Raw genomic sequence first — 27,287 nt, forward strand, 5'->3', positions numbered from 1 at the left:
TCAGAAACAGCAAGATTTTTTACTCAGTGTTGAAAATTATAAAAATAAAAGATCAGACATCTGTAAAACCAGAAACCCAGAAATGACAAAATAACATTTTGTTGCAGTTTATATCAGCACATTAGGAAAACACTAGTATGAAGACATCAGTCTCAGATAAAATATTTTCTGTATCTAATAATAAACTTAATTGTAAATGATGAAGTGCTTCTTCCGACCTTCATCATAACACCACTAATCCATGAGATGTTTACTCAAAATCGTTTAACCAACTTTAAATAAGGTTTAAAGAGCTAGCGTATTTTCCTCTCCAGTGCAGTGGGTGGACGACTGGACGTCTTCTCAGGAAGCACCAGCCTCAGCTTCCTCCTGGGAGATGAGCCTCCGTCCTCTGGCAGGTACTCCTGCTGCAGCAGTGCAGCAGCTGCAGCTGGGCTACATGTGGAGTATTCACTCTGTGCAGAGACACCTGATACAGACACATCTGCTGCTGCTGGCATGCTGCCTCCAGTCAACCCCACTGTTGAACCTTCAGTTAGAGCTACACCCCCAGCTGACATACTGACCATCAACCCTGCAGGTACACGCTCATTCTCTGTCTGACTGTTATTGTTTGACAGATTCTCCACAGTGGTCAAAGGTCCCGTAACCTGAGGGGTCACCCCAGATGAATCATCTGCGTCTAGAGGTGCCTGAGTTGGGAGAGTGAAGCTCTCCTTGGTCTGAGATTCAGGGGGCAGCTGATGAAGTCCCTCCCCAGTCTGCAGGCCCGGTCCCTGGGTTGGATCAGGCTTCAGTCCAGCTACTAGAGGAGAGCTGTCAGGAGGCATCTGGCTCTCAGAGAGGGACTGGATGGGTGAAGGATTAATAGCTGGGTTTGCTGCTAAGTTCTGGGCAAGTCCTCTAGCCTGAGAGTTATAAAGAGGAATGGTCTGTATTGCACTTGCTTGCAAAGGGTTAGCTTGTACAGCATTAGCTAGGAGAGAGGTAGCAGGAGACATGAGGCCTACACTAGTTTGCCTGCTGAAGCTGTTTGGGGCACCACTCGGCACCATGTTGGGCCCACTGATTGCTATGCTAGGATCAATGGTATTAGTTGGACCACTAGGGTAGAGTGCATTAGACACTGGGGCTGTGGTGTTGAGTAAAAAATTCCCTCCTTGAAGACAAAGATTGCTGCCAGTCAGCTGAGAACCTGCTGACCCCAGCAGGGAAAGGTTGGTAGTACAATTCCTTTCAGAGGCAGACATTGAGAAGGGATGCTGGGAGGAAAGCTGAGCGCTCCCAAGAACCAATCCAGCTCCCTGATACGGAATACCCGCACCCTGCAAGCCTGGCCCCTGTCCAATAATAGTGGCTCCCTCTACTCTGGTGGTGTGTGATTGGTCTGCAGCATTGGTAGTATCACTAGATGTGTGTTGGGAGTTCTCCAGGTGTGTTTTCTCACCTTGTTCACCTTCTGCACTTTCCTGACCACCTTTCCCACTTTTCGATGTTGTTTTTTTCTGCTTAGACGATGATTTGCTTTTCTGTTCCCCTTCTTCATCCTCCTTCTCCTCTGCATCATCCTCAATCAATCCTTTGGTCTTGGCAGTCTTTTTTACTTTCTCGGTGTTTTCCTTTGTTTTCTTACCAGAGCTTCCTTTCCCTTCCTTCTCTCTTCTTTCTTTTCCATCTCTCCTTTTCTCTTCACTCTTCTTGGAGCTGCTTTTCTCCAAGTGGCCCCGCTCGGTTTTCCTCTTGGGATGGACTTTGCTTTTTCGGAGCGGGCTCAGGTTTAGTTTAACCTTCAGTAATCGGCTTGACTGGACTTTAGCTTTGTGTTTCCTCTCTCTTCCTCTCTCCTTGTCTCTGGATGTCTTTGCCTCCTCTTCCCTCCGGCCCCTTCCTTGATTGTTTCCTTCTTCCTTCTGTGTGCTTGAACTCTCCAGATCAAACGTCACATTTCTTGTTTCTCTTCTAAAGTCCATGTCCTTCATCATATCAAACTGGTTGTAGCTAACATTCCTACCCCTGTCGCTCAGTCTGTGTTGAGGAGGGAAGCCATCAAACAGAGCAGAGTCTCTCATGTTGGTGTGAATTCTGCCTTGTCTCATGTTGTGCTCTGATGGTCTATATGTCCTGTGGCAGCTCTCACAGTGTGTCATCTCCTGTCCTCTGCTCTTACCTTCCACATTAGTCCTGTAGCTCTCTCCCATTTCTCTGTGTGTCTTATAAGCAACCAGGGTCTCTGGTCTCTGACTGAAAGTTTCTCTCCGTGGATGAAAGGAAGAGTTGGAGTTGCTTCGAGAAAGAAGCTTGTTAGGGACATCCCTGCCCAAGATTTCCTGATGAGTCCCAGGCTTCCTCCTCTCCTCCTCCATCATCATCATCCTCACTCTCCTTCTCTCTCTATCCTCCTCTGACTCAATTCCTCCATTCACCCTGTTGTCCCATCTCATCGGATTCAGCCTTGGTCCTTCAGCACGGCAGTCAGGGCACCTAAAATGGCTGTCGTTCTCATCTGCTCTGGACCTGAACTGTCCACCATGGCCTTCTATTCTTGTGTCCAACATGGTTTCCTTGTTCCATGGCTGGCTGTTGTTGGCTTGCAAGAAGAGGTCCCCCCTCATCTCACTAACATTATGGTGATTGACAAGTTGGTTGGCCACTGTGCTGCTTCCCTCCTCTTTCTCCCTCTGTCCTTCACTTTGTTTCAGTTTCTTCCTGTGAGACACTTGATAGTAGATCAGCACTACCAGCAGGGTCAAGCCGACGCCACCTGAAGCAGAACAGGTAGGATTTTAAACTGTGTTTCTAATGGTTATTCACAGTTTAATTCTAAATTAAATTCTGAGCAAAGGTGCTGATGTAGCATTTCTAGCATTATAAATTCAGTTCATATCTAGTGCAATCAACCCTCCCTAAGATTTCTCCCTAAGGACCCCGTCAGGTCAAACCCCCCAAATATTCTATTTACTATCATATGACAAAGAAAACCAGAAAATTCTCACAGTTGAGAGGCTGAAATCAAACAATGTTTGGTATTTTAACTTGAAAAATGATTGAAACAGTTAACTGATTATCAAAATGGTCTGCAGATTTTCTGATGTTTGAATAATCAATTAATGAACCAGTTGTTTCTGCTCTATATCTCTTCTCTTCATGTCAATACTTCAAGCCCTATATCTTGTGATGTGGGGTCAGAGAGATAGTGTAGAGATTGCTTCAATTTAAGGGTCACAAGCCAAAAAGTTTGGAAATAACTGCAATTAGTCATTAGAGCTGCAAACAGTCATTATTTATAATTGCTATCAACTTTGACAGATATAAATTGTGACAGGTATTTCACTCAGTCAAAACTGAGGACTGTACAATGTGTCTTATGTGAGGGATAATCCACAATGATGCACAGCTGTGCAGTTATCAAAACAGTCCCTTTCAAAAATTAAAATATATATTAATGACTATCTATTTTCAGGGGCAGTATACTCTAAATATAAACTTGTGTTGGCACTGTTGTACTGGTGTAAATTGTGATATTTCTTGGCTTTCTGTTCCGTTTGTCATTCATGTTATTTATTTTCTGAATCAACTTTTCATGAACCTTTCCTGGTTAATTAAAAAGTCATGGCACAGCTAAAGTCTACAGCTTCAACTATTTTCTGTTATTGTGTTGTGTATCATTTTCACCAATAAAGCAGATGACTGCTGTGATGGCCAGATCTCGAGCGTACAGTTGAGGCATCACGCTGCCTCTCGTTTGTATCTCTACTGTGATGTTCTGATTGGACGGGACACAGTTGGCTTCAGTCAGCTCCAGCACCGTGGTTACAGCGGGATTGTCAGCACTCACACACACCATCCTACGGCCATTATAAAGGATCTGAGAGCAGAAGGGGGGAAAGATGTTTAAAGATGTTTATGGTTTAAGTCAGTGTGGCACTGGTTCATAAAATCATTTTTTCCTTAAAACAACTACAAAATATCTACACTGCAAGATCATTTCAGTTGGGTGGTAGGACCCAAGTGAACCTACCTGCAGGTTTAGCATGAATTGTTTCCAATGCAGTTCCACCAAGTTTGACATTTTTATGACACAAATGACCAAATCTTGAAAAAAGCTGGACCAGTAACTATAAGGAAATTGTCTGTAATTGTCATTTTAAATTGTCTGTTTACTATACCTGTGTCATAAAACAGAATTCAGTTACTCCAATTTTTTCTATCATGGAAGACCCAAATGGTAATGCTGGAATGATAATTTGCAGTCACTAAATGAAAAATGATTCTATTCTGTTATCATTGCTTCACAGTTCCTGAAACAAGTGCAGCTGCATTGTAAATGTGTACGGGTTGAAGAAGAGCTCCTGCACCTGGTCAGGTTGTTGTATGAAGGTGGACAGGAAGGCAGCCAGATCCAGCAGCTGACAGGAGCAGTTCCATGAGTTGAGGTCCAGGTTGAGGTTGGTCAGCCAGGTGAGGTAGGAAAAAGCCTCAGCAGGAGCTGAACTCAGACGGTTTCTGGACAGATCTAGAGTGCGCAGGCCCACCAACCCACGGAAACTATGACCACAAGACAGGATCATACTGAAACTCTTTTCTGTCTTTTCTTTGAAAGAAAAAATGCATATATGATATGTGAGAACGCAAAAATACACAGTAAGCAAATGCAAACTGTGCACTCATGCAATAAAGTATGAAAAAACTATATGAAAGAAATATGCACTTACCTGTTTCTGTCCAGATGATTTATCTGGTTATCTGACACATCCAGACTTTCCAGATCTCTGAGGTCATTTAGAGGGAAGGATCCAGAGTCCAAACTGGTGAGCTGGTTTCCCTCCAGCTTCAAGCTCCGCAGAGCCTTGGTACCTTTAAGCCAGCCAGCTTGGATCTGCACATCAAGACGGAGAATCATGTCAGAGAAAAAAATACAGGCTTTATTCAATCCCACAGAGTACTCAAAGCTGTAATATAGACAGATGCATTTAGTCCTTTCTTAGTGCAAGACGAGGACTGTGGAAGTTCTGCAAAATGAAACATCTACTGTGTAGTTTTCATCAATTTTGGCTGTTATAATAAACTAATCTCTCACCCTCTGGATCAACCAAATTCTTTAAATCAAAAATGCATTTCAAATATTTCCCCAGATATACAGTACCAGTCAAAAGTTTGGACACACTTTCACGTCAAGGGAATAGGAAGGTGTGTCCAAACTTTTGACAGGTACTGTATTTTCTTCCCCTGAAGAGTTACCCACCATGCTGATGAGGTTGTGGCCCAGGGCAAGGACCTCTAGCTGGGTTAGATTGGTCAGAGCTCCCCCCTGTAAGGCCTGACTGGTCAGGAGGTTGTGGTCCAGCAGTAATGTGTGGAGGAAGGGCAAGTTTCTGAAGGACTCTTTACCAAGAACTGATATATGGTTATGACTTAGACCTGGAAGATGGACAGACACATTTGAAGGTCATACTTTCAACATTTTTTAAAGCCACTACTAGTAGAATTGGTGGTAGCATATCAAAAAGAACAAGTACAGATATGACTGACCTATGACTGTAATGTTGCTGAGGTCGGATAGTGAGGCAGGTTGGACAGTAGAGATGGAGCCTTCTGTTAGCAGTAGAGCCTGAGTCGTGTCTGGAGCGTCTGCTCACACACACACACACACACAAAGTTAACACATACAGTGCAGTACTGTAAGACCATGAGGACTCATGGGTAATAGTCTGGGAGGTTTGCCATATTATTGCAGTGTATTTTGGAGAAAATCCAATCCCACTTATTGAGACTAACATAAATCTATCTTTGACTGAGATGTGTGGTGCAGCTGCACATACAGCATGTGTGTTACCTATAATGTGAGCCAGCCTGTGACAGATGACAGCATCCTCAGAACAAACCACACAAGAAGCAGGGCATGATGGGACAGAGGACACACGCTGGGCACTGATGACTGACAGCAGCAACATCAGCAAAATACCTGGATGTTTAAAGGTGGAAATTGGCAAACCCATTCTTATTTTCTGACCCTGCAGTGTGTTTATGATTGTATTGATCTATAGTATATCTCTGTTATTTCAAAAGGCAATACTTGTAGGCAGAATGCAGATCATTTCAGTGATGGTCTCGTTAGTTTATGATAACACTAATAATGGAAATCCACATTGTATAATACTTACTGTTCATGTTGTGTTACAGTAGAGGCAACATGGTGATGAGGTAGCATCTCGTCCATCCGGCGGCAACCTGATACAGCTTCATTATTGTCACCACCATCATCTGTTTGGCCTGTGAAAACATACCATTACATCACTGTAAATACACTATAATCATCTGTCTCCTATCTTCAGCTCTGTTCAGGTGAATATAGACTTCAGCCCCCTGTAATCCTGAATAGGAAAGAAGTGGGTATAGAAAATAGATGGATGGAACATCATGGAAAACACACAGATGTGCTCTGAACTATGATTGCAGGCTGAGTTCATAGACTGAATGTACTGGCTATTACCTCCATAATCAGCAACAATCAATACTACTACTACCATCATCATCATCATCACCTACAGCAATGTCAGGGCTTGTTGCCTTTGTGTTTTGTTCTGTCCTTCTGACCACAAAAACGTCTGCACAAAACCAACCCTAAGTATAAAAATATATATCATACCCTCTAATTTCATGACATACTGTATATATAATGCAATGGATTCTGACATTATTATATTTACTCTACAAATAGTACATGTTTTGCAAAGAAAATTACTGGATTAAGTCATGGACCATTATAATAAATGGTCTTGAAGTGTTCTTGGCTCAGCATTGGCATGGGTGCAGTAACACTGTCATTTGGAAATTTAAATTTAGTTTGTAAAGATGAAAATAAACTGAATTGAACTCTTCTTCAATTTGCTTGGGGCCCTCTGGAGCCCCATCAAAGACCTTAGCGTGTCCTTGGACTAAAGTTTGGTTGCCACGTTTGTTCACTGTTTGTTCTGAGTTGCTAGGCAAACAAACAGTAATACACAAGTTAGCAATGGATTGACATGACAGTGTGTGTATATGTGTGTTACCATCAAGGGAGGTTCAGGTCGTCCCCAGAGGATGCTGACTGATGGATGACAGCCAGACACTGTAGCAGAATGAGGCCTATCATGTTTCTGCTAAAGCTCTTTTACTAATGGACTTTGCTCTGCTGCGCTGTCCTTTCTGATGAACAAATATGAGTTACTCCACAACAGTAATGTTTCCATAAAATCCATAAACCAGAGTGCATAGCAGAGAACAGAGAAACAGAATATGGTGGTGTTATATGCTGACAGACATTCAGCAGTTTCACCTCAAATGAAAAATATTTGGGTATTTTATTTGAGTTTTCATTGCTACAAAAGCACAGATACCTCCACGAAATAAAACAGTCACATACAGCCAGCACTTAAACATGTAATATTAAGCTACATAAACATAATATTGAATAAAATGTAATGTGATAGTACTGAATTAACTGAGAATCAGCACTCTACTCTGTAGCATAGACTGTATAAGCTAGCATAAATGCTATCATTGACCCTCAAGCAGTTTCCTACAAAAAGCTCTGATAAACCCCTGTACACTACCTTTCTAGCTCCAAATAATCTAAAATTAGTGACAAGCAATGAAGAAGGTGAAACATTTAGCTAAAGAGTCAAATATTTCCCTCAGTTGGTAGAGATCAAACCAGAGCTAAATGAAGAGTGCATCTTGGAATTACAATCGTTAGATGGACAGAAACACAACTTCAGATAAATGCAAAGGTTGCTCTGTGTTTACTGTATGTGTCAGTAGGCCATTGCTTGCTAACACATTAGCCAAATGCATGTGATAAGCTCATAGTATGTCAGGGTCTGTGTTTCTGTATTTGGTTTGGTGTTTTCTGCCCTCTAGTGGTCAAAAATGACTGAATGCAGCTTTAAGTTAAATAGTATTGCTGGTGCTCAAGTGATGCACTCATCCAAAGCAATTTTTAATGTCAGTGGTTTGTTAGCTGCGTGTGTGTCTGTTATGCATGGTTTACATCAGGGCTGGGTTAACGCACTGGGAGGTCAAGACCAGGCTTGCTGTATGTCAGTTAGTCATAATTTCATTAAATACAAATTTGTTGAAGGATATGAACACATAATATCAACTGTAATATTAAATGGTATTAGAAAAGCATCAAGACTACAGAAAAATTCAGGACCCACCTTAGGGATACCATTCAATTTTTAATTATACTTTGTTGGTAAATAATATCAAACAAATTAATCAAATTACCACAAAGTATTTGCAACAGACAGCCTGGGGCGACTGGGGCTGCTTGGTAATCCAGTCTTGGTTTATATTAGATGTCTTACCTGAGAAATCCTTTCAGTTGTGTCAGTTAATGAACTACTGACTCACCAACACCTACAACTATTTCATTAGTTTGGCTTTCACTGAAGCACTTCAGTGTCCCATTTCTGTGTAGTCTACAATGTGGTTTATACATACCACGTCTCTATTGAGAATGACATTTAAAAGATAACGATTTTCCCCCGCATTTTTAGTCCTTGACGCAATCACAAACTATTCCCTCACGCTGTGAATCAGGTTCATTGCAACCTGCATGTTAACTGATATCCAGGATTATCTAAACACCTTCTGATACCAACTGATTAACAATGAACAAAGAGAGCACTAAACTTGCATGAGCCTTTTTTTCTGTCATTGATTTGCTTTTGGTCAACTGTTTGACTTTAGTTTCTGAACATCCACACACCTCTTTCCTAAACCAACAAATAATGGTTAGAGTACATGAACATTTTAAAAGCCATTACAAACTGCTTACCTGTTGAACAGAGCACAAAGGTCCACCCCTGCTGGTGACATGGTATGCTCCCCTCACAGATTAATTCATAAAAATGATCTGTAGCCCTATGGGACTGTCTACTGTTTGGGGATTTAAACTCAGAGCTCCATCATTTACCGGTTCATACAGTGCTGTAGCATGTGCTGTGTATATATGAGTGTGTCTAGCTTAGGTTACCTGGCCCTCTCTGGAGCATGCTCAGTAGAACCGGCTGTCACCTGAGAGGCACAGATGTTATGTCTGACTCAGTGTCCTCAGTCACAAATTAGCCTTTAACTTAACTCTTACACCTGCAGTCCTCTAGCCCCCTGAAATCAAATGTATAGATTAATAGCATTAATATAGACAGATCTTTAAACTATTTGCCTTTTTTTCATTCATTTTATTTTCATTTAGATATATTCAATGAAATTCACAGTAATGAAATGCTGAGACCCTTCATAATTTTCACATGCTTTCACAGGGAATTGTAAGAAGTATGCATAGTACATATTTTTAGGTGTCTGTAAAACCAATGATAAAAAAAGATTGCATTTGCAACATTGTCCGCAGTCAGAAATAAGTCAGCTTATATTATATACTTATATTCTCTTACTCTCATTACAATTTCATTCAGCATTTTGTTCTTCTACTTACATTAAAAAGTCCAAGTGCTTCCATGTTGTAGCCATAAGTCATCACGTGGCAGCTTGAAAAATATTTTGGCACCCTCATGATTAAATAAGACCTAATGTGCAATAGGAAAGCATGTGCAATGTTTTCTTTGGTCATTACAACTTTAACATTCCCTTAAAGCTGCATTAATCAGTAAAGGCGTCGCCTGTGCAGTAGTCTCAGAGCCACATAGTACTCTCTCACTCTGCAGTTCCCCCCAAATATTTGGAGCCTCTTAGCATTTTTCAGCTCTTTTGTTTTGGTCCCCAACCCTCAAACTTCACTCTTATCAGAAATCAGCTGTTTTTAGAGAAAACGTTCTTATTCACACACTGTACCACCTACTTGGCCAGCACTAAATGCCAAACAGATAAAGTTAGTAACTAGCTTGAGAGGATAGTGGAGACTTTAGCAGCCAAAGAGCCATATATTTTTCTCAGGAGTTAGTAGCAACCAAAATAGAGCAAAAAGGAGAGGAATATTTTTGTTAATACATTAATGTTGTGTACAGCTTGTTTCTACTGACCCCTAGTGGCCAAAAAAATCTGTTAATACAGTTTTTAAAATGTAATAATTTTACACTTTTTATCATTCTTGTACAAGTGTCTTCACTCACTCTAGCAAACGGCAATGAAATTAATTACTTCCAAACTGAATTAAAGTCATTCTCACCTTGAGAACTCATCACTAACAGCCAAACCACCTTCTTAAAGACCAAACCCACAGCTTAACTGATGAATACTCTTGAGGGGCGGCTACCACAAACATGGCAATGGTCACATTAATGTCAAATGTAGCCAAAGGAATGCACTGAGACTACTTTTCTGTGGCCTTTGCTGGTCTTGTACTGTAAAAAGCAACGTGATGGGACCAACAGTGAGTGTCGTTTAAACTTTTTTTTTTTACATTATTCCCTGTTATTTGCTCTTCATGAAACTCATGTTCAAGGTACCTTATTGTCATTGTCTTGTTCCTTTCTTTGCGACCACCATTATTAAATTTAAAAAAAACACACACACGTATACAAGTGCATTGTGTGTTATATTAGCTTACACCAGTTGACATAAGTTAACTGGTAGACCATTATTCAGTTAAAAATTCTGTCCTCTGGATCTTCTTGCACCAATTTTTGGTCATTTTCAATAATCATTTCCTATCTAAATGTGAGCATGTTAACCATTTTGTGCTTGTTGTAGCAGCTCCTCAACAGTATCCACTCTATAAACTCTACTTGGTGACCTTTGACCTGTGATCTGGTCACATCATCACATGGTCAGGACTATCTTCCCAGTAGCTCCGGGAGACTCAATGATGTCATGGTGGGCCTGGGCAGCCTTGTCGAGGGGATACTGGGCACCAATGACTGGACGCAGCCAACCAGCTTCCATCCCTGCATAGAGCAGTGCTGCACACTCTTTCTTCTCCTCCTGACAAGAGGAGAAGGGAGGGGAGAGATGTACAAAAATTATTTAAACTAACTGGAACATGCTATCAGGATTTCTTGATCTTGGCTCCATGTCAAAATCGGTTTGCTGTCTGAATATTTCTTTATGTGTTTAATATCATGTGATCTTTAAAACTCAATGTTCACATGATCCAGCTGTGTTGTGTTTCGGCCTCGTACCGGTGTAGAGAAGAAAAGAGCCACTCCCATGATGCTGCTCTCTTTCATCATGGTGTCTCTGGGGTTGATCTCTATGGGGCCTCTGGAGCCAATGATCTAAAGAAGAAGAGATAAGCAGCAGCCAGACAGACGAAGGTGTTTACATAAATACGACAGGAATCAGCAGTACTCATAATGGTCTGTACTACAGAACTCTGGACTGTAGTCCTACTGACCGTGACACGTCCTCCGTAGGCCAACATCTGGAGGTCTTTACTGAGGTTGACATTTGACAGCATCTCCACGATCACATCTACACCTCGGCCCTCTGTGGCTTCCTGGAACACAAAAACACACACATGTTCTATATATCTGGTATCTGTAGAAACTAAGCTACTCCAAAGATTGACTTAACCAAAATACACTTTTCACCACAAACACGACAAACACAGAGAGTGTAAATGCGTAAACAGTTGGTGAGCTTCAGTGTGTACCATGATTTTGTCTGTGTAGCCCTCCTCTCTGTGGTTAAAAGTCAGGTGAGCTCCGTTGTTGAGAACCAGCTTCATTCCCTCTGGTGTCCCTGCTGTCCCCAACACCCTGAGACCCAGAGCACGAGACAACTGGCACGCTGCCACACCAACCTACACATACACATACACACACACACCATTAGGATGTAGCAGCCATTTAGATTTTTATGATGAAATAAGAAAGGAAATAAATAAAGAAAAAAGAATAAAACTTTCACCCCTCCACTTGCTCCATGGATGAGGACAGTCTCTCCAGCCTTAGCGTGGGCTCTGCAACACACAACACAGCAAATTAAAACACATTTTAGTCATATTCTCAGGGGTTACCTGTTTACCATTTAAAGGATAAAGCTGGCACTATTCTATATGGTTCTTATTGCCAACAAATCCCATGAAAAGATCAAAACCAACATTTTATTAGTCTATCTCCCCACTTCCCCACTCAGTCAAAATCTTTTGGTTCTTACTGAGACAAATAAAAACGGGTCACAAAGATATAAAATTCATTAAAAAAAGGCTCAGTAATTTCCTAAAACAGCTGGGTGCTGTGCTTTTCGCAAACATTACTCAAAAAGAAGAAAAGGGTGCATTTGTTTGGGACTATTTTCAGCTGCGGATGAATATACATTTACTTATCCTGGAGTCTTTCAAGTACAGGGGCTGAAGATGGAGGTGCTAGAGCAAAGGCCATGAGAGTCAAATAAAAGGTTCCACATAAAGTCTGGATCAGATCTGGAAAGAATTCAGGTTCTAGGCCATATTTAAACCCGTGACATCTAATCCACCAGCACTGTGGTTGTTGAAGAAAGAGTCTGTTTCAGTGTCGTGGTCTTACTTGTGAAGCAGAGCTCTATAGGCAGTGAAGTAGGGGATCCCTATGGCTGCTCCCTGTGTGAAATCTAAAGCGGCGGGCAGTTTGTAGACACAGTCGTCTGTCGCAACAGCGTACTCTGCATAACCTCCAGAAACTGTGGCTGTGGTGAAAACACGATCCCCGACCTGGAGAACACACACAGAAACATAAAAACTGTAAAAACTGCAAACTAATAGTCTTTGAAATAAAGAACAATTGCAAGTTGTTAGGCTTTAGAAACCTAAACTATTTGCACCTAAAGTAAAAACGTTAATTGTACCAACAAACAAAATGAACAAGTCCTGATCACTTCTGATCTTGATAAGAAGTTATAATGAAGTTATAATTAATCTGTGATTCATTACAAAGTGAGAAAGTTCTTTTAAGTTGTGTTTTTTACTTGTGCAGTGCAGGAAGACAACAGAAACTTTTCACTCTGTGTTTACTTTATCTTTTACACTGTAAAACCTAATTATGAGTGATATTAAATTAACTTTTCTTTCATTATTAACTCTGTGTGTCCTTGTGCATGAACCAGTAAAGTCTAGTGAACAGTTCATACTTTGCCACATATCTTTCTTAACTTTGGCCATGCCAGCTTCCTCCTCTAAGCTTGTTTCAGTAGGAATTTGGGCAGGACGTCCTTCTGGATTTCAGTAACATTAAAAGTAAAAATAAATTAAATAAACACAAGCAGAGAGGAATATAAATCCAAAAACAAAATAGGTGTTGAAATATGTGTCAGTGAAAAAATAAATAATCTGGTGTGTGCAGTAAACTGAAAAAATTTGGCAGCGGAGATAAGAGAAACAGGGATTTATTCATCTCATATCATGCCAAGCTTTAGTGGATCATAACATATCTGGCATGGAATTAATCTGCAGATGCTCCAGTTCAAGATGAGACCAAACTTTACTATGGATGTCAGTTTTTGAGCCATAACAAAGGCCAAAATGTGGCCTGCAACAGACTAGGTAAGGCTTGTTTTTAGCCTAGCCGATTGCTGGAAATGCCTTTTGCTATGTCGCACATATCACACAATGGCGAGGACTGCTGAAAAGACCAACGTCTAAGCTTTCTGATAGGCTCATAAGGAAAGGCGCTATAAAATAGGTTTTTCCAAAATTGGGAATCACTGCAACCACGAGAGATCCTTGAGCATACAGTCATAAATCTGCACAAAAAATAATAGGCTGAAGAGTCCAGTAGTATGCGAGATTAGCTGCGAATAGATGCACAAACAGACACACACGTCAGACCTTTACTGCTGTGACTCCCTCTCCTACAGTGTCCACCACTCCAGCTACGTCAGAGCCCGGTGTGTACGGCAGGGTGGGCTTGCGGCTGTACGTCCCTGCGCGGATGTACGTCTCCACAGGGTTCACTCCACAGGCATGGACACGGATCAACACCTACAACAGAGAAGCCATGAGACAGCGCGTCATGTCAGAGCTGAAACTCACACAAGACAGTTTAAATCTGTGAAAATTATTATGAAAATTTTAAGGCAGATAGTGTATATGCAAAATGTTAACTCTGTAAGGGATTATCATCTTGAAGAGACCGTTTTACAAAAGACACAGTGCATACAGGACACAAGGATGCATTTTGATGTATTGCGTCTTCATATTCATATTATGTAGTATGTCTTGTTTACATTTTGTGAGATATGCACCCTTGCAAATACAAATTTCCATAACTGACTGTGTTTATGGACAATAATGTTTAGTGCCAGTGCTATTTTTTTGTAGGAATAAACATTTAAACAGATACTGAAGTCAGCTGCTCCGTCTGTGGCCTTCATACAGACCACATTTTTTCTACATTTGTTCTGGTACTAGTGGTTATTCAAAGAGATTCAGGAAATAAGTCATGGATGTTGTCTCTCATTTTCTCATTGTCTTGCAAAATTTAATCAAAATAAACCCTTTTTTCTGATTCCATAAATGATGCCTAAACTTATCTGGAATTAATTTCCCTCCCTTGACCAAAAAGTCCTCTATCCAGGTCTCCATGGTGAGAGGTCATGTGGCTCAGGTCTTATCTGTTTGGCAGGCAGCACCTTGAAGTTGCTAGACGTCCTTGCGATCATAATCTTCATACATGTTATCAATCTGCCTGTTATTTGGTCATCCCGTTTTTTTTGCTATCTTGGTCTGTTCTGTATACACATCTATTGCATGTCTGTCTGCCCTGGAGAGGAGATCCCTCCACTATCGCTCTTCCTGAGGTTCCCTCTATTTTTTCCCCCATTAAAGGGTTTTTTGGGGAGTTTTTTCTTATCCTATTTCAGGGTCTAAGGATAGAGGATGTCTTCTGTTATGGAGATTGTAAAGCCCCTTGAGGAAAATTTGTGATTTGTGATATTGGGCTTTATAAGTAAAATTGACTTGCTAATTAATTGCAGCTCTAATATTATTTACAGATTCATTTTTCATCACTGTATTTGAGGAAGTGAGATTTTGCTCCTTTCATAAATTGGCTCCGTTTTTCTCTTACGTGTTTTCCTTTCATTAAAACAATTTCTGCTTTTATATTACTAATGTAAATAATTTGATTGTTTATTTATGTAAACATTTCTAAAATATTTCATTTCTTGGATTTCATATTTTTCTTTTTTACGTGTGTATGTATATTCCCTCTGGCATTATGTTCTTTTGTTACTATCCTACAATGTTTTAAATAAAGTTTTATTCAAAAGAAAAACTAAGCTGCAATAATAACAACGGGTGAAAGTTGAAAGGTGAAGCACTACCGGTCATTATAACCTGTTGAATGTGACTCACTAGTTAACCAGAAGCTGCTGTACTGTTAAGTTAAAGGCCTGTTTGTACGCATACAGACAGATTTTGCTGTCTCAGCAACTGGCAGCTTTACTGTTACAACGCCTCTATTACACATTACAGCACGTGTTTTTACTCTGGTTTAACTTTCACCTGTGAGCTGTGTGCTAACTGATCCACTGAGCGGCGGCCCGGCTCACCTGTCTGTGTTCGGGCTGCGGGACAGTCACATCTGAGCTGAGTCTGAGGACGGACGGACCCCCGAACTCACTCACTCTGATAGCTCTCATCAGCCTGGAACCCGACATGTCTGCACACACACACACATACAGAGGGAGAGAGAGAGAGAAAGAGAGAGAGAGAGAGAGAGACAGATAGAGAGAGAGAGAGAGAGAGACAGATAGAGAGAGAGAGAGAGAGAGAGAAGACAAACTTTAGATAAAGTGGGCAGGTAGCTCTCACAAACTTAAGAGGAAACGCCCCACTTACTGAGTACCTTCGGCTTCTTTTTCTTCTTCTTGTGTTGTTGTGCGGCGTGTTTATTGGCGGTTGGCAAACCAGCTTAAAGGCGCGTTACCGCCACCAGCTGGACTGGAGTGTGGGACAAGAGAAATGCAGTAAATTTAAAAAAAGAAAAAAAACTAGATTCTTTTAGCTAAATCAGTTTCTCTTAAAACGTAGTAATGTCACAGTATATCCCTCCCGAGTACCATGAAAACATGCGACTTCTTTTTCAGCGAAATCCGCTTTATCAGCTGATTAGCGCCACCAGGGGGTGGCCTGGGTGTAGAGCAGTAGCCTGGTTTGAGACAGAGAACATGATGTAAACACTAAAATGAAAACAAAACAGCACCGTTTTATTCAGCGCTAAACTTTAAACATCACGCACTGCTCAATTATTTAGCACAAAAAATGACATAAACACATATAAATACATAAATGCCAAAATAAATAAATGCAAAAACAAATAAATCAATCAATATATATATATAATATGTATCAAAATACAGAAATAGCCTAAATAAAATATTATTTATGGAAATTTAGAAAATAAATCCAATATTTTAATTTAATTATGTATTTTTTCATTACCAATTTATTCATGTATGCTTCTGTCATTTTTTGTGCTGCATATTCAATAAAATGTACCAAGGAGGAGAAGAAAGAGCGTCTATCTACTGCTCCACACTCCAGGCCAGCAGGTGGCGAAGAAGCCGCTCAGGACGACCGATAACGCGGAACCAGGACCCAATGAAGAGTTATCCAATCTACACACAGCCTGACCCGGTCTGCAGAGCAGGAACTGGCATGTTACTACACCCCAACGCTTCCCACCAGTCTGCCAGAGGAGCACCTTGACTGGGCACCTCTGTGACTCTGACAGTCACAATCATATCGGTGTTTGACTTCAGAGAAAATGGCATCAAGAGGCAGGTTGGTGCTGCAGAGAGTCCTCAGTGGACTCAGAGCTCACACTGTTTGCTATCGAAGCTCAACATCAACCTCAAGTCAAGGACGCCTTCTGTGGAAACCTCATCTCAGACCCCTGAGCTGCTCGTCCAGACTCTACAAGTCTCATTCTCTCAACACAGGTACTTTAATCAATGTGCACCAGTAAAATGAAGACTAGATTCTAATTTCCCAAATGTGTCCCTTAAAACTTATTCAAAAATGTGTATTAATCTGCTGGAAAATACATTGCAGGCATGATAATATGTGTTTCTGTTTTATGTAGACTTTAACTGTGGAGTTTCATTGTGACTTTGAATAAAACCGCTGACGACAGGTCTTTAAAGGACGTGTTCACAGTTTTTCAAGTCTTACTTACATTGAAAGCACGTTTGAAGCGGATCTTTTAATAGCCAGTATGAACTTTAAGTCATCAACGTTTCTGTGTGTGTCGTCTACTTATCCAACACTGCTTTTGTCATCAGGTCCCAGCAGTCTGTCGTTCAGGAGTCATGTCTGTGGAGAACTGAGATCAGAGCATGTGGGAGAGGAGGTGACTCTGTGTGGTTGGGTCCAGTACCTCAGGTATTATTGTGATACAGCTGTTTACACACTGAGAAGGAACAATCACATATGAGATATCAAAATACGTCTTTAAAGTTCGAACAATGACTCTAAACACTAGCGGCTCCAGATGACAGTTCAATGTAACATTTAAAAAGGCATATTAAACTACAATACCCAAAAATTGTGTGACACCAGTAAACTGAACACAAAAAGCTCATTTTATCAGCTTCATTTGTGATGTTTCGTACTAAAGTTATGACCAACTAATGTTTGTCAGACCAGCTTTACTCTGAACACCCAACACCAGCATATGATGTGTGATGAGATGAGGAAACTTGTATTTTAACAATGCAATTTCTGCCTCAAACAGACAAGACCTGTTTGTCATCCTGCGAGATTTCAGCGGCTTGACACAAGTTCTAATTCCTCAGGAAGAAGTAAGGATGAAAACACTTCAAAGTCTACAAAATACATCTGTTATTATTTTAAATGCCATGTGATGGGCATTAAAGTGATTACCACAAATACTAAACATATTCATATTATTACACATGTTGTTTGTACAGAAATGCTGACTTAAGACTGTGTTTTATTCAACCAAGTTTTTTTTCTGTCTTCAGTCTGCACATCATTTGAAAGCAATGCTGAGTGATCTCACAGCTGAGTCTGTCGTCAAAGTCACAGGGACAGTCAGACGCCGACCAGCGGGACAGGAGAACAAGGTGCGTATACTGTATGTGTCTGTCCTCACACAGTATTGTATAATGGCTGGATAATAATGATGATAATAATAGTCAAAGTCCAGTAACTTTTAACAGACTGTTTGTAGCGTCCTGGTCGAATAAAGGAAACCTTGACTGATGGTCTAACGCTGTTCATTTGTTTTCCGTGAATTTTATTAAAACAATCTAAGAGCTGAGAGTTGAGCTTATAGGACTTGGTTTTACAATCCTGTATTGTGATCGGCAATCATTCTTTGAGTGGGGGTGGGGGTAAACACTTCACTGGGGTCATCAGGTGGGTATTGATAGGCCCCCACAGCAGCAGAACGTCAGGAGGATCAGGTGAGTCAAGGTTTCTTCTGTCAATGATTCAAAAGTAAACAAACAATAAATTAAAACTCTTTATTAGCACATAAAATAAACTCAGAATCCTTATAAATGCACAAATACATTAAACATTCCTTGTTGCCACTTTTAACTGGAGCAAAATGACATTTTCTCTGTTCAGTTTTATGAGCTATTTATCTCTGTGAGCTCCTGTGTTACCGTCACACTACTCTTTACCTTTCTCTTACTGTTTGAACCTTACCTCTCTATGTTTACAGGAAATAACACAATAAAAGCCACATAACAAAATACATTTACAAATACAAAACTTTATAATTATCAGTTATGAACCAAACTATGTGGGGTCATTTACACTGTTAAGGGGACACTTGGCCATTTTTTTATATGAAGAGTGAGACCACACATGATTCAGTCTTGTGCTGTGTGTATTAATTTGTCAGTTAATCTCAGTCAGTATTGGCCAGTGTTGAATCACATGTTTGTTTGTTTGTTTTTCAGTAATTAGCAACAATTTGTAGTTTGAGAAAATATCTCCAGCAGTGAAATGAGAAAAACAGTTGTTCCCATACCGGGAGTCGAACCCGGGCCGCCTGGGTGAAAACCAGGAATCCTAACCGCTAGACCATATGGGACTATACATAGACAGCATGCAGTGAGCATCTTCAGGTGTAAGAGCAAACATTCAACCTGCATGAAGTGACCTAAAAGTAGTCCAATTAGTGGGATTAGATTGCTGAATATTCCAGTGGATTATTTTACTACCAACATTAAGAATCAGATAACTGGCAATGCACTTCTGACTCCTTCTGAATTCTTATTTTTAGAGACTTCCTCTGAACTCGTGTGGTTAGCAGAGCATAATGTTTGAAAGAATATTTTCTCATTCTGCTCCATCTTCTGTTCCTGTTGCTCATGTCAGATGATGCCAACAGGAGAAATAGAAGTCCTTGCTGAGAATGTAGAAGTTTTTAATGTGTGTCGGACGCTGCCTTTTGAAATTAAAGACTTTGTCAAAGTAAGTTTCTTATGATTCTTGCATATTTTACAAGTGCTCAGATCCAAGATGTTGCGCTGCTTCCTTTAATGATGTTAAGTAATATGGTTTACAATTGCAGATGATCTGATTGTATTTTTGTTGTTTGGTTATCCAGAAATCCGAGTCTTTGCGCATGCAGTATCGCTACCTGGACCTGAGATCCTCTCAGATGCAGAAGAACCTTAGACTGAGGTCTCAGCTGGTGATGAAGATGAGAGAATACCTCTGTAATGTACATGGTATGGAGAGCAAGCTTCGTTTTCTCTTCTCACATAGTCTTTTCCAGGACAGAGGCTGACTGCTCCAGGCTGGGAAACATACTGGACAGTCCGTCACAGAGCAAAACACACTTAACCTGACGTGCCTGTCACTTCACAAAGAGAACAGAAAGTGAAACCAGTTGTAAAATCCAGCTTGTTCTAACTGTAGCAAAACTTGATTTTTTCCTTATTCTCATAATGTGTTTTTTTTCCCTGTTTTATAGGTTTTGTGGATGTGGAAACTCCAACTTTGTTCAAAAGAACACCAGGGGTAAGATCCCTTCATCTTATAGTCATCTGAGTAAAAGAAAATCAAAACAAGAATTGATTTGGAACAAAAAGGACACATTTAACTTGATCGGCTGTGTTTCAGGGAGCCAAAGAGTTTGTTGTTCCATCCAGAGAGCCGGGCCGATTTTACTCCCTCCCTCAGAGTCCACAGCAGTTCAAACAGCTTCTAATGGTGGCTGGTATAGACAGGTGGGTGAGGACCATAGTTCAACTCTGTGTGTTGTGGTTGTTTTTTTGTATGTGATGATCTGTGTAACGTCAACACAATCTATCCAGCATTTAAACACTGAACGATTCATGATAGAAAGGTTTAGATTATAGATGGATACAACGGTAATCCCAATAAAATGAGCATATCCTCTGTCATCACTGTGTCAGGTACTTCCAGATGGCTCGTTGCTACAGAGACGAAGGCTCCAAACCAGACAGGCAGCCTGAGTTCACCCAGGTAGGATGGAAGAGGGAACTTACACCCACAATATATCAGGGATGCATTGATTATAGATTTTGATGGTACAATTATTGTCTGGGGAAAAATCACAGTTTCATGATTATTATGCATTAATCTATTTCAAAACACTACAGATGGATAAAATGAAAGAAAGAAATTGAGAACATTTTTAATGCAGGTGTTATTAATCACTGAAATGCAATAAATAGATCCCATGGTATAGAGCTGGAAGATCTACAGGATCCTAATGTTAAGTTCGTCTTTTACACTTGGTATATTTACCTGCCATAGCAGCGTTTACTCAGCACAGACAGGAGGAAGCAGCGTGATTTAACTGGTCACACTGAAGCCTTTGAAGGGATTACATGTGGTTTTGGTGAGCTTTCATTTATAAATGTTGCGATGCTCCTTTTCCTGCTTTGCTGCTGTTGGTTTACGTTGCACTGAAGGTCCAACTCTTAACTCATCGCTACGTTGTTGATTATAAGCGACACTTTTATATTTAATTCCCTACCAACTCAATGTTTCATTAAGTAACTCTCCACTAAAGTAATGTTTTTCTAACGTAGTTATTACTTACTGTATTACCTTCAGTTGAGCAGTATAGCTGGATGGTGATCTCGAAGATGTTGCATTAAGTTTGAGGTTTTGGATCCTTTAGCAGCGGCTTTTTTTCGGTAATTTTGTCTTCTTGAACAACCCCTGTTCATTCTTTATGTATCCAAAATACTCCCACACTGACGATTTAAGGCGTTGTGGTGAATACAGCGCTTCAGTGATGGGTCCCTCAGACATTACTAGAACACTTGTCTCCTTTAGCTAACGTCGCCCCTCAAACACAAATAAGGTGAGTCGCTATTGCGACAACATGTGTAACTTTGTGTTTGTGTGTTTTGTGTACCTGAATTTGTTGCAGTACGGCATTTGAAGCTGCTGCATCGGTTTTTTTCCCGCTTTGAGCCTTTATTTAAATATGTGAAAGTTTCTTCCAAACATAAATATCATGGTACAATATTAAAGATTTATTTTCCAGACTGCACCTGGAAGTGCAGTCTGCCGGTTGCAGATATGGACTTTTTTTTTTAAACACAGTCGTCTAGTTTTGTTTAATTTTCCTCACGGTAAAACCGTTATTCATAGAAAATGACGTTTCATAATGTCCCTGTTTTGAGAGTGAGAGCAGAGACGGTCGGTGTAGTTGCGTGTTTAAGGTGACTGTGACGTTTTAAAGCGCGGTTTAAATCAGTTAATCACTGCGTCCATACAAGATATATTTGACCACACTGCTCACCGTCAATGAGTAGTTTTTATACTCGTATTCTTTTTTGATAGTTTTCAAGCTATTTGATGAGTGTTAGAATATTCATGTCCGGTCTGTCTTGTAAGACCAATGTTGTGACTCTGAACTATAGTTAAACAAATGTTCCCATACCGGGAGTCGAACCCGGGCCGCCTGGGTGAAAACCAGGAATCCTAACCGCTAGACCATATGGGACTATATAGAGAAGGGCGGATTTCAACAACCTCTCTGGCAAACAACCATAATCATTTCTATGATTTATTAATTGAATTCAAATGATAGAAATCAAGTTTAATCAGTTTCAAATGACTGTCTGCAACCCCAAGAACAAAGTCAGCCTGCAGAGCTCAGATATGAAAGTCTGGTCTGAGTCTTGAGACCACTTTTCTGACATTGTGCACTCATCTTCACCACTTCTACGTACTGACTCCCTGCACAGCTAATACATATCAGAAATGTATTTAATTTATTGTATCAGTTTTACTTCTCAGTTTTAATTCTCCAGCATTACAAAACACTTCATCATCTCTTCCATCACATTCCTATGCATTCATTATCTGGGTACTGGGGTGAATACTACAGAAAACAGTTTATTTTCTTTTGGTCTAGTTTCAGATTCTTAGATTTGGTCTCAGTTGTAGGTCTCAGTCCCATTTGGACCTGGTCCTGGTGTTGACTCAGACTTGTCTAAGGAGCTCTGATCTGTGTAATCTGAGTGGTTTTGAGAAGACTGAACTATCTACTGATTATCTCTCCCAGGTCGACATAGAAATGTCTTTTGTGGACCAGGCGGGTATCATGTCCCTGGTGGAGGGTTTGGTGCAGTACTCCTGGCCTGCAGAGAAAGGTCCCGTTAAGGTTCCTTTCCAAACCATGACGTACGAAGAGGCCATGAGGGACTACGGTGTGGACAAACCTGATACTAGGTTCAGTATGAAGGTGGGTGACTGTGAGTTTTTGTGTGTCTTGATGTCTCCTAGATGACATTTTCTAGTGTCTGAGGGATCAGAAGAACCGAGCGAGGCCTGCGACAAACAATTATTTTCATTATCGATTCATTTGTTAGAAAATAGTCAAATAGTGAAAATAGTGAAGAATGCCATTCGCAATTTCCTAAAGCTCAAGTTGCCACATTCAAATAGTTTGTTTTGTCCTTTTAACATTTGAAAATCCAAAGATATTCAGTTAAATATTATGAAAAACTAAGAAAACCAACATATATTCACACATTTGATAAGCTGGAACCTGTGAATGTCTTTTTTAACAATTAATTGTTGCAGATTAATTTTCTGTTGATTGATTGATTAATCATCTAATAATGCAGAATTAAAAAATGAAATAATTCAATTTCTGTAATCACCATTTATCATATCTTGAACATTGTGTTTTAGGCACTTGCAATGAACCTTTTTCTTCCCTTTTGGATGATTTTTTAAAAAATGAAAACTGTTTCAGACTGTATTTAGTCTCACAAACCAGCCTCAATCTTTAGACCTTAGCTTTTCAAGATGAGATGAGACAAAACATAAGTTGGGAAAATATCCTCTGAATTGTTGGAAACCTACAGCCAACATCTGCTTTAATGGTTTGATAATGACAAGATTTGCCACAAAAATAAACCAGTTGTTTCAGGTGTTACATTTTGCAAACTGTAACTCTGCAACTGCCCATTTCACTCCTCAAGTGTATTTACAAGCAGATTTTGGTGGATCATCTTGGAGAAGTGTAACATTATTTCCTAAAGAGTCCAGTGAGTAGTTGTCTCAGTAAAGGAGAGCAGTTATCAATCATCTGTTGTACAGTCTATTTGAAATGATGCCTGTGCTGAATGTGCTTGCTGAGCTTCTCCAGACCACAATGAACGTGGGCTGTGTTACCAAAACAAACTGCTGGGTTTTGGCTGTTGACTAAAAACTAAAAAATCCATGCTGTTAATGGTGGGAAATGCTTCTATGAGTGCTATCATCACGTATGTTCAACATGTCTGCTAGACCAACATGTTTTTGGCTTTCGTCTGTCTGAATCCATCTTTCTTCTGCGTCTATTTGTCTGTCCAGCTGATCGACCTCAGCAAGGTTTTCCTGTCCACAGGAATTGAATTCCTCAGATCAGCTATCAGCCAACCAGGAGGCTCCGTTCAGGCCATCTGTGTCCCCAGTGGAGCGGTAAGAACGAAACCAGGTCCTGTGGCAGAAAATGTTTTAGAACATATATACAGTACATGGTGTGGTACAAAAAAAGACACTGAAAACAGAGAGAGCTACAAAACTGTATTTGAAAACTAACATGTTTGTTGAAATCTGTGTTTTCTGTCTTGTGTTTGAATACAGAAACTTTTTACTGGGAAAAATTTGGAAGAACTGAAACAAACAGCCAAGACTCAGTTTGGCCAGGTGGGTTATTCTTGATTCTTTTTCTCTTTCCTTATGTTCATGTCTTGTATTCTCTTGTAATTGTGATTTGTCATTTTTCTTAAGTCACCATTTCATGTTATGTCAGTCTAATAATTAAACCGCCATGCTAGCAGCTCTGAGTAATCCCATATCACACAAACTATCCTGTCTGACCTCTCTGACATATCCTAAACAATAATAGGACTTTCAAAGTCTCACAAAGGTTTATTGCATGAGTGAATTATCCAGGTGCATCAATAGTTTCCACTACCAGTATTTTCTCATTTTGTGTGTGTTTGTGTGTTTGTCTAAAGGAGCTCAGTGTGGTGCTGGTCAGAGCAGATGGGACGTTGAAGTCTCCCCTGAGAAAGCTGTTGTCTGTCTCTGCCACAGAGGACCTGCTGGAGAAGACAGGAGCCAAACCAGGAGACCTTCTGCTGATAGCAGCTGGTTCCCTCCACACTGTGGTAAGAGACATGAAACTACCTTGTTTCTGTGGAAATTTTGTAGAATAAAGTAACTCTGAAATGTATCTCATCCTACCCTTCCCCTCTCCTCTCTGCTCCACTCTCAGCGCCCGCTGCTGGGTAATCTTCGCTTGCAGTGCGCAGAGCTCCTTGAGTCTCATGGTGTTTCAGTCCGCGACCCGTCAGCCTTCCACTTCCTGTGGGTCGTAGACTTCCCTCTCTTCTTGCCTAAAGAAGATGAGCCAGAACAGCTGGAGTCAGCCCATCATCCATTTACTGCTCCTCTGCCAGAGGACACACAGCTGCTCTACACAGAGCCACACAAGGTACTGTCCTTTAGCTAGTATTCATTTTTGGATATTTAGATATAAAAATACCTGATGTGGAATTTATCAAGCCTCATGTGATGTATTATGTCATTCTCAGGTACGTGGTCAACACTATGACTTGGTGTTGAATGGCTGTGAGATTGGAGGAGGATCCATCCGCATCCACAAGGCCTCAGAGCAACTTCATGTCTTGAAGAATATCCTCAAGGTCAGTGATGTGTCCATGAAGAATCTGGATGACAGCGTTTTATAGACATAATTATTTATTTCATCCTCTCAGCTAAGAAAGAGTATAAGTGTTTGGTTGTATATTTTGTATACTTTGTTCAGCCTCACTTTAGAAGATAAATCACTGGTTATAACTTGTTTTGACATTTTTCTGCTCCAGGAGGATCCCAGTCTTCTCTCTCACCTGCTGGAGGCTCTGGACTCAGGAGCGCCACCACATGGAGGCATTGCTCTGGGTGAGGATAAATCTGCACTTGAATGCAGCGTGATCTAGTTACTACTCAGCTAATTTAGCACAGTAAAAAAACATAAAAGTGTATTTTTACACCAACGATTTTGTTGCTTAATTAGACATTTGATTAGATGACAGTTATGATAAATATAAGGTACATTTTAAACACTTAACTTTACTGAAAATTTCATTATTAATATATTTAAATAAAAACACAAAGTACAGAGAATACAATTTGTACACTTTGGATATGCTGCAACTTAGTTCTGAGACAAAGTGGCAGCTGTTCACTGAGCAGAGCTTGTATACAAAAAATATATAACATTCAATACTATGATTAAAAATGCACAAATAAAGAGCTAAAAAAAATGGTTATATATTCATTAAGTTGTCCTGTTACCTTCTTTCTTAGGTTTGGACCGGCTGGTCTCCATTATGGTCGGGGCTCCCAGCATCCGTGACGTCATAGCCTTCCCCAAGTCGTTCCGGGGTCACGACATCATGAGCCACGCTCCTGACTTTGTATCTGAGGAGGAGCTGAAGTCTTATCACATCTCAGTCAAATGGCCAACAGAGGGAGGAGGAGGAGGAGGAGGAGAAGAGGGCAAGTGAAGAGAAGGAAGAGATGAAGAGACATCAGAGGATGGGGTGATGCTTCCCAGATCTTTCTAGCCCACACAACACAGGAAACAGGACGAGCAGACAACCAGCAGGTGGTGTAGAGGCTGAAGTCTATGGAGATCTCTGCCCGCTGGCCGGCAGATATGAGGAGGAGGAGAGAAAATGAGGAGGAGGTGATGTTGTGGCTGCATCTGACTACTGTTACTTTGAAATGGATGAGAAAATATATGGAAATACATAGAAACAGCCACAGAATGGATATCTGAAAAACTGACTGGTTCAACAAGGAAGAAAAGCTCACAACAAGTCTGATAATGAAAGACACTTGTGGTTGTGACTGTGGTGGACTTATATGTTGGTACTGAATCATTTTTATTATGATGGTTCTTCCCCGACTAGTGAATGAAATGATCATTTACAAGTTTGTGTCACATGATGGTCCAAATGTTGTTTCAGAGCGTGCTCCATCTTGACAACATTAAAGCCCTGAAGAAATACTTCATATCTGATTTTGTGACTCAGTGAGGTGTTGTTTGTCCACCATGAGATTCCAGTACAGCTACATTATCAAACCATTCAGTGAGCCATTGTGTGCTGTATGGAAGCATCTGCTTATTCTTCTCCACTCATTTCTTCAGGTGCCTCCACACCAGTACAATGGGGGTAAATGCAATTTTGTGGTGTATTTATTGGGTAGAAAGTAGTTCCCATTAAAAGTGCTCAGGTCTCTGTGAACCAATCCTTTAACATATGTTCTATATATATACACAGTCTATATTTATATACATTCCTCCTTGTTTTAATGCTCTTCATGCCTTCACAATGGATAAAGAATTACTGAAACTCTGCAAGTTTTAATAAGACATTTCATGGGTGATGTTTATCTGATTGTAAGTAACACTGTATAACATTAACCCTCTGCTCAGAGTCCGAAGCTTACAAATAAATTACTGTGGAATGGTTTTCAAACAGTAGTTTAAGACCTGATAAATTATACTGTGGTTTTATAACTAGTCAGTAAAAGAGGTATCATCCAACTGCCCCCGGGTCGTTTTGCTTATCTGTGACATTCCCTGGGTTTGCAACATAGGGCAGTTCCTGGAGCTCTAGTAACCGTTAGTAATTCTCAAACAATGTTATAAAAGTGATGTTTGTGTTGATGCAAATGTGCAGTCAGTAGTCAGTTTAGTACAGTCAGTCCTGTACTGTCACACAAGAGGATATCGTTTTTGCAGTAAGGCAGCCAAAAATAGAGCAAAAAACATTATTAATAATACAATATTTTATACAAATACAGAATACAGGAAAAAGTCCATCAAAATGGC

General features: G+C 40.3%; 3 protein-coding genes and 2 non-coding genes across 7 annotated transcripts; 1 reads left to right on the top strand and 4 right to left on the bottom strand.

Annotated features, from left to right (window-relative positions):
* Nucleotides 1–9,153, bottom strand: lrrc53 (leucine rich repeat containing 53). 2 transcript variants are annotated; one of them, XM_067604918.1, is made up of 10 exons: nucleotides 9,020–9,100; nucleotides 7,050–7,185; nucleotides 6,162–6,270; nucleotides 5,834–5,962; nucleotides 5,530–5,628; nucleotides 5,243–5,418; nucleotides 4,713–4,876; nucleotides 4,356–4,545; nucleotides 3,673–3,865; nucleotides 1–2,761 (listed from the first exon to the last, which is right to left on the bottom strand). In XM_067604918.1, the coding sequence occupies exons 3-10, from the start codon at nucleotides 6,166–6,168 to the stop codon at nucleotides 294–296; spliced, it is 3,426 nt and encodes a 1,141-aa protein (XP_067461019.1). In that variant the 5' UTR covers nucleotides 6,169–6,270; nucleotides 7,050–7,185; nucleotides 9,020–9,100; the 3' UTR covers nucleotides 1–293. The 2 variants fall into 2 exon arrangements, with proteins under 2 accessions (XP_067461019.1, XP_067461017.1); XM_067604916.1 differs by lacking the exon at nucleotides 7,050–7,185 and having other exon boundaries at nucleotides 9,020–9,153.
* A 1,349-nt stretch (nucleotides 9,154–10,502) lies between these two features.
* Nucleotides 10,503–15,957, bottom strand: cryz (crystallin, zeta (quinone reductase)). 2 transcript variants are annotated; one of them, XM_067604920.1, is made up of 9 exons: nucleotides 15,765–15,957; nucleotides 15,469–15,578; nucleotides 13,745–13,897; nucleotides 12,468–12,631; nucleotides 11,851–11,902; nucleotides 11,594–11,743; nucleotides 11,336–11,437; nucleotides 11,121–11,216; nucleotides 10,503–10,923 (listed from the first exon to the last, which is right to left on the bottom strand). In XM_067604920.1, the coding sequence occupies exons 2-9, from the start codon at nucleotides 15,574–15,576 to the stop codon at nucleotides 10,762–10,764; spliced, it is 987 nt and encodes a 328-aa protein (XP_067461021.1). In that variant the 5' UTR covers nucleotides 15,577–15,578; nucleotides 15,765–15,957; the 3' UTR covers nucleotides 10,503–10,761. The 2 variants fall into 2 exon arrangements, with proteins under 2 accessions (XP_067461021.1, XP_067461020.1); XM_067604919.1 differs by having other exon boundaries at nucleotides 15,758–15,957.
* A 565-nt stretch (nucleotides 15,958–16,522) lies between these two features.
* Nucleotides 16,523–26,459, top strand: dars2 (aspartyl-tRNA synthetase 2, mitochondrial). The gene is made up of 17 exons (XM_067604921.1): nucleotides 16,523–16,860; nucleotides 17,203–17,302; nucleotides 17,655–17,721; nucleotides 17,905–18,006; nucleotides 19,274–19,369; nucleotides 19,506–19,629; nucleotides 19,875–19,921; nucleotides 20,024–20,130; nucleotides 20,320–20,389; nucleotides 22,452–22,631; nucleotides 23,750–23,857; nucleotides 24,023–24,085; nucleotides 24,400–24,552; nucleotides 24,660–24,878; nucleotides 24,979–25,089; nucleotides 25,270–25,345; nucleotides 25,754–26,459. The coding sequence occupies exons 1-17, from the start codon at nucleotides 16,686–16,688 to the stop codon at nucleotides 25,951–25,953; spliced, it is 1,998 nt and encodes a 665-aa protein (XP_067461022.1). The 5' UTR covers nucleotides 16,523–16,685; the 3' UTR covers nucleotides 25,954–26,459.
* On the bottom strand, nucleotides 18,915–18,986 carry trnae-uuc (transfer RNA glutamic acid (anticodon UUC)). Its single transcript has one exon. It is a non-coding gene; the product is annotated as a tRNA-Glu (tRNA).
* On the bottom strand, nucleotides 21,816–21,887 carry trnae-uuc (transfer RNA glutamic acid (anticodon UUC)). The gene has a single exon. It is a non-coding gene; the product is annotated as a tRNA-Glu (tRNA).
* Nucleotides 26,460–27,287: the final 828 nt, after the last annotated feature.

Source organism: Thunnus thynnus, chromosome 12, assembly GCF_963924715.1.
Source record: "Thunnus thynnus chromosome 12, fThuThy2.1, whole genome shotgun sequence".
Lineage (NCBI taxonomy): Eukaryota > Metazoa > Chordata > Actinopteri > Scombriformes > Scombridae > Thunnus > Thunnus thynnus.

Excerpts from the sequence above, each read along its gene's own strand:
- lrrc53 (XM_067604916.1), bottom strand. Across the intron at positions 5,629-5,833 it reads CAGGCTGGCTCACATTATAG|ACGCTCCAGACACGACTCAG; the intron begins GTAACACACATG and ends GTGTGTGAGCAG. Across the intron at positions 3,866-4,355 it reads TCATACAACAACCTGACCAG|ATCCTTTATAATGGCCGTAG; the intron begins GTGCAGGAGCTC and ends TTCTGCTCTCAG.
- cryz (XM_067604920.1), bottom strand. The coding sequence starts at position 15,576 with ATGTCGGGTTCCAGGCTGATGAGAGCTATCAGAGTGAGTGAGTTCGGG. Across the intron at positions 11,438-11,593 it reads GCTACACAGACAAAATCATG|GAAGCCACAGAGGGCCGAGG; the intron begins GTACACACTGAA and ends TTTGTGTTCCAG. Across the intron at positions 11,217-11,335 it reads CCTACGGAGGACGTGTCACG|ATCATTGGCTCCAGAGGCCC; the intron begins GTCAGTAGGACT and ends CTTCTTCTTTAG.
- dars2 (XM_067604921.1), top strand. The coding sequence starts at position 16,686 with ATGGCATCAAGAGGCAGGTTGGTGCTGCAGAGAGTCCTCAGTGGACTC. Across the intron at positions 18,007-19,273 it reads CAGCGGGACAGGAGAACAAG|ATGATGCCAACAGGAGAAAT; the intron begins GTGCGTATACTG and ends TGCTCATGTCAG. Across the intron at positions 20,131-20,319 it reads ATGGTGGCTGGTATAGACAG|GTACTTCCAGATGGCTCGTT; the intron begins GTGGGTGAGGAC and ends TCACTGTGTCAG.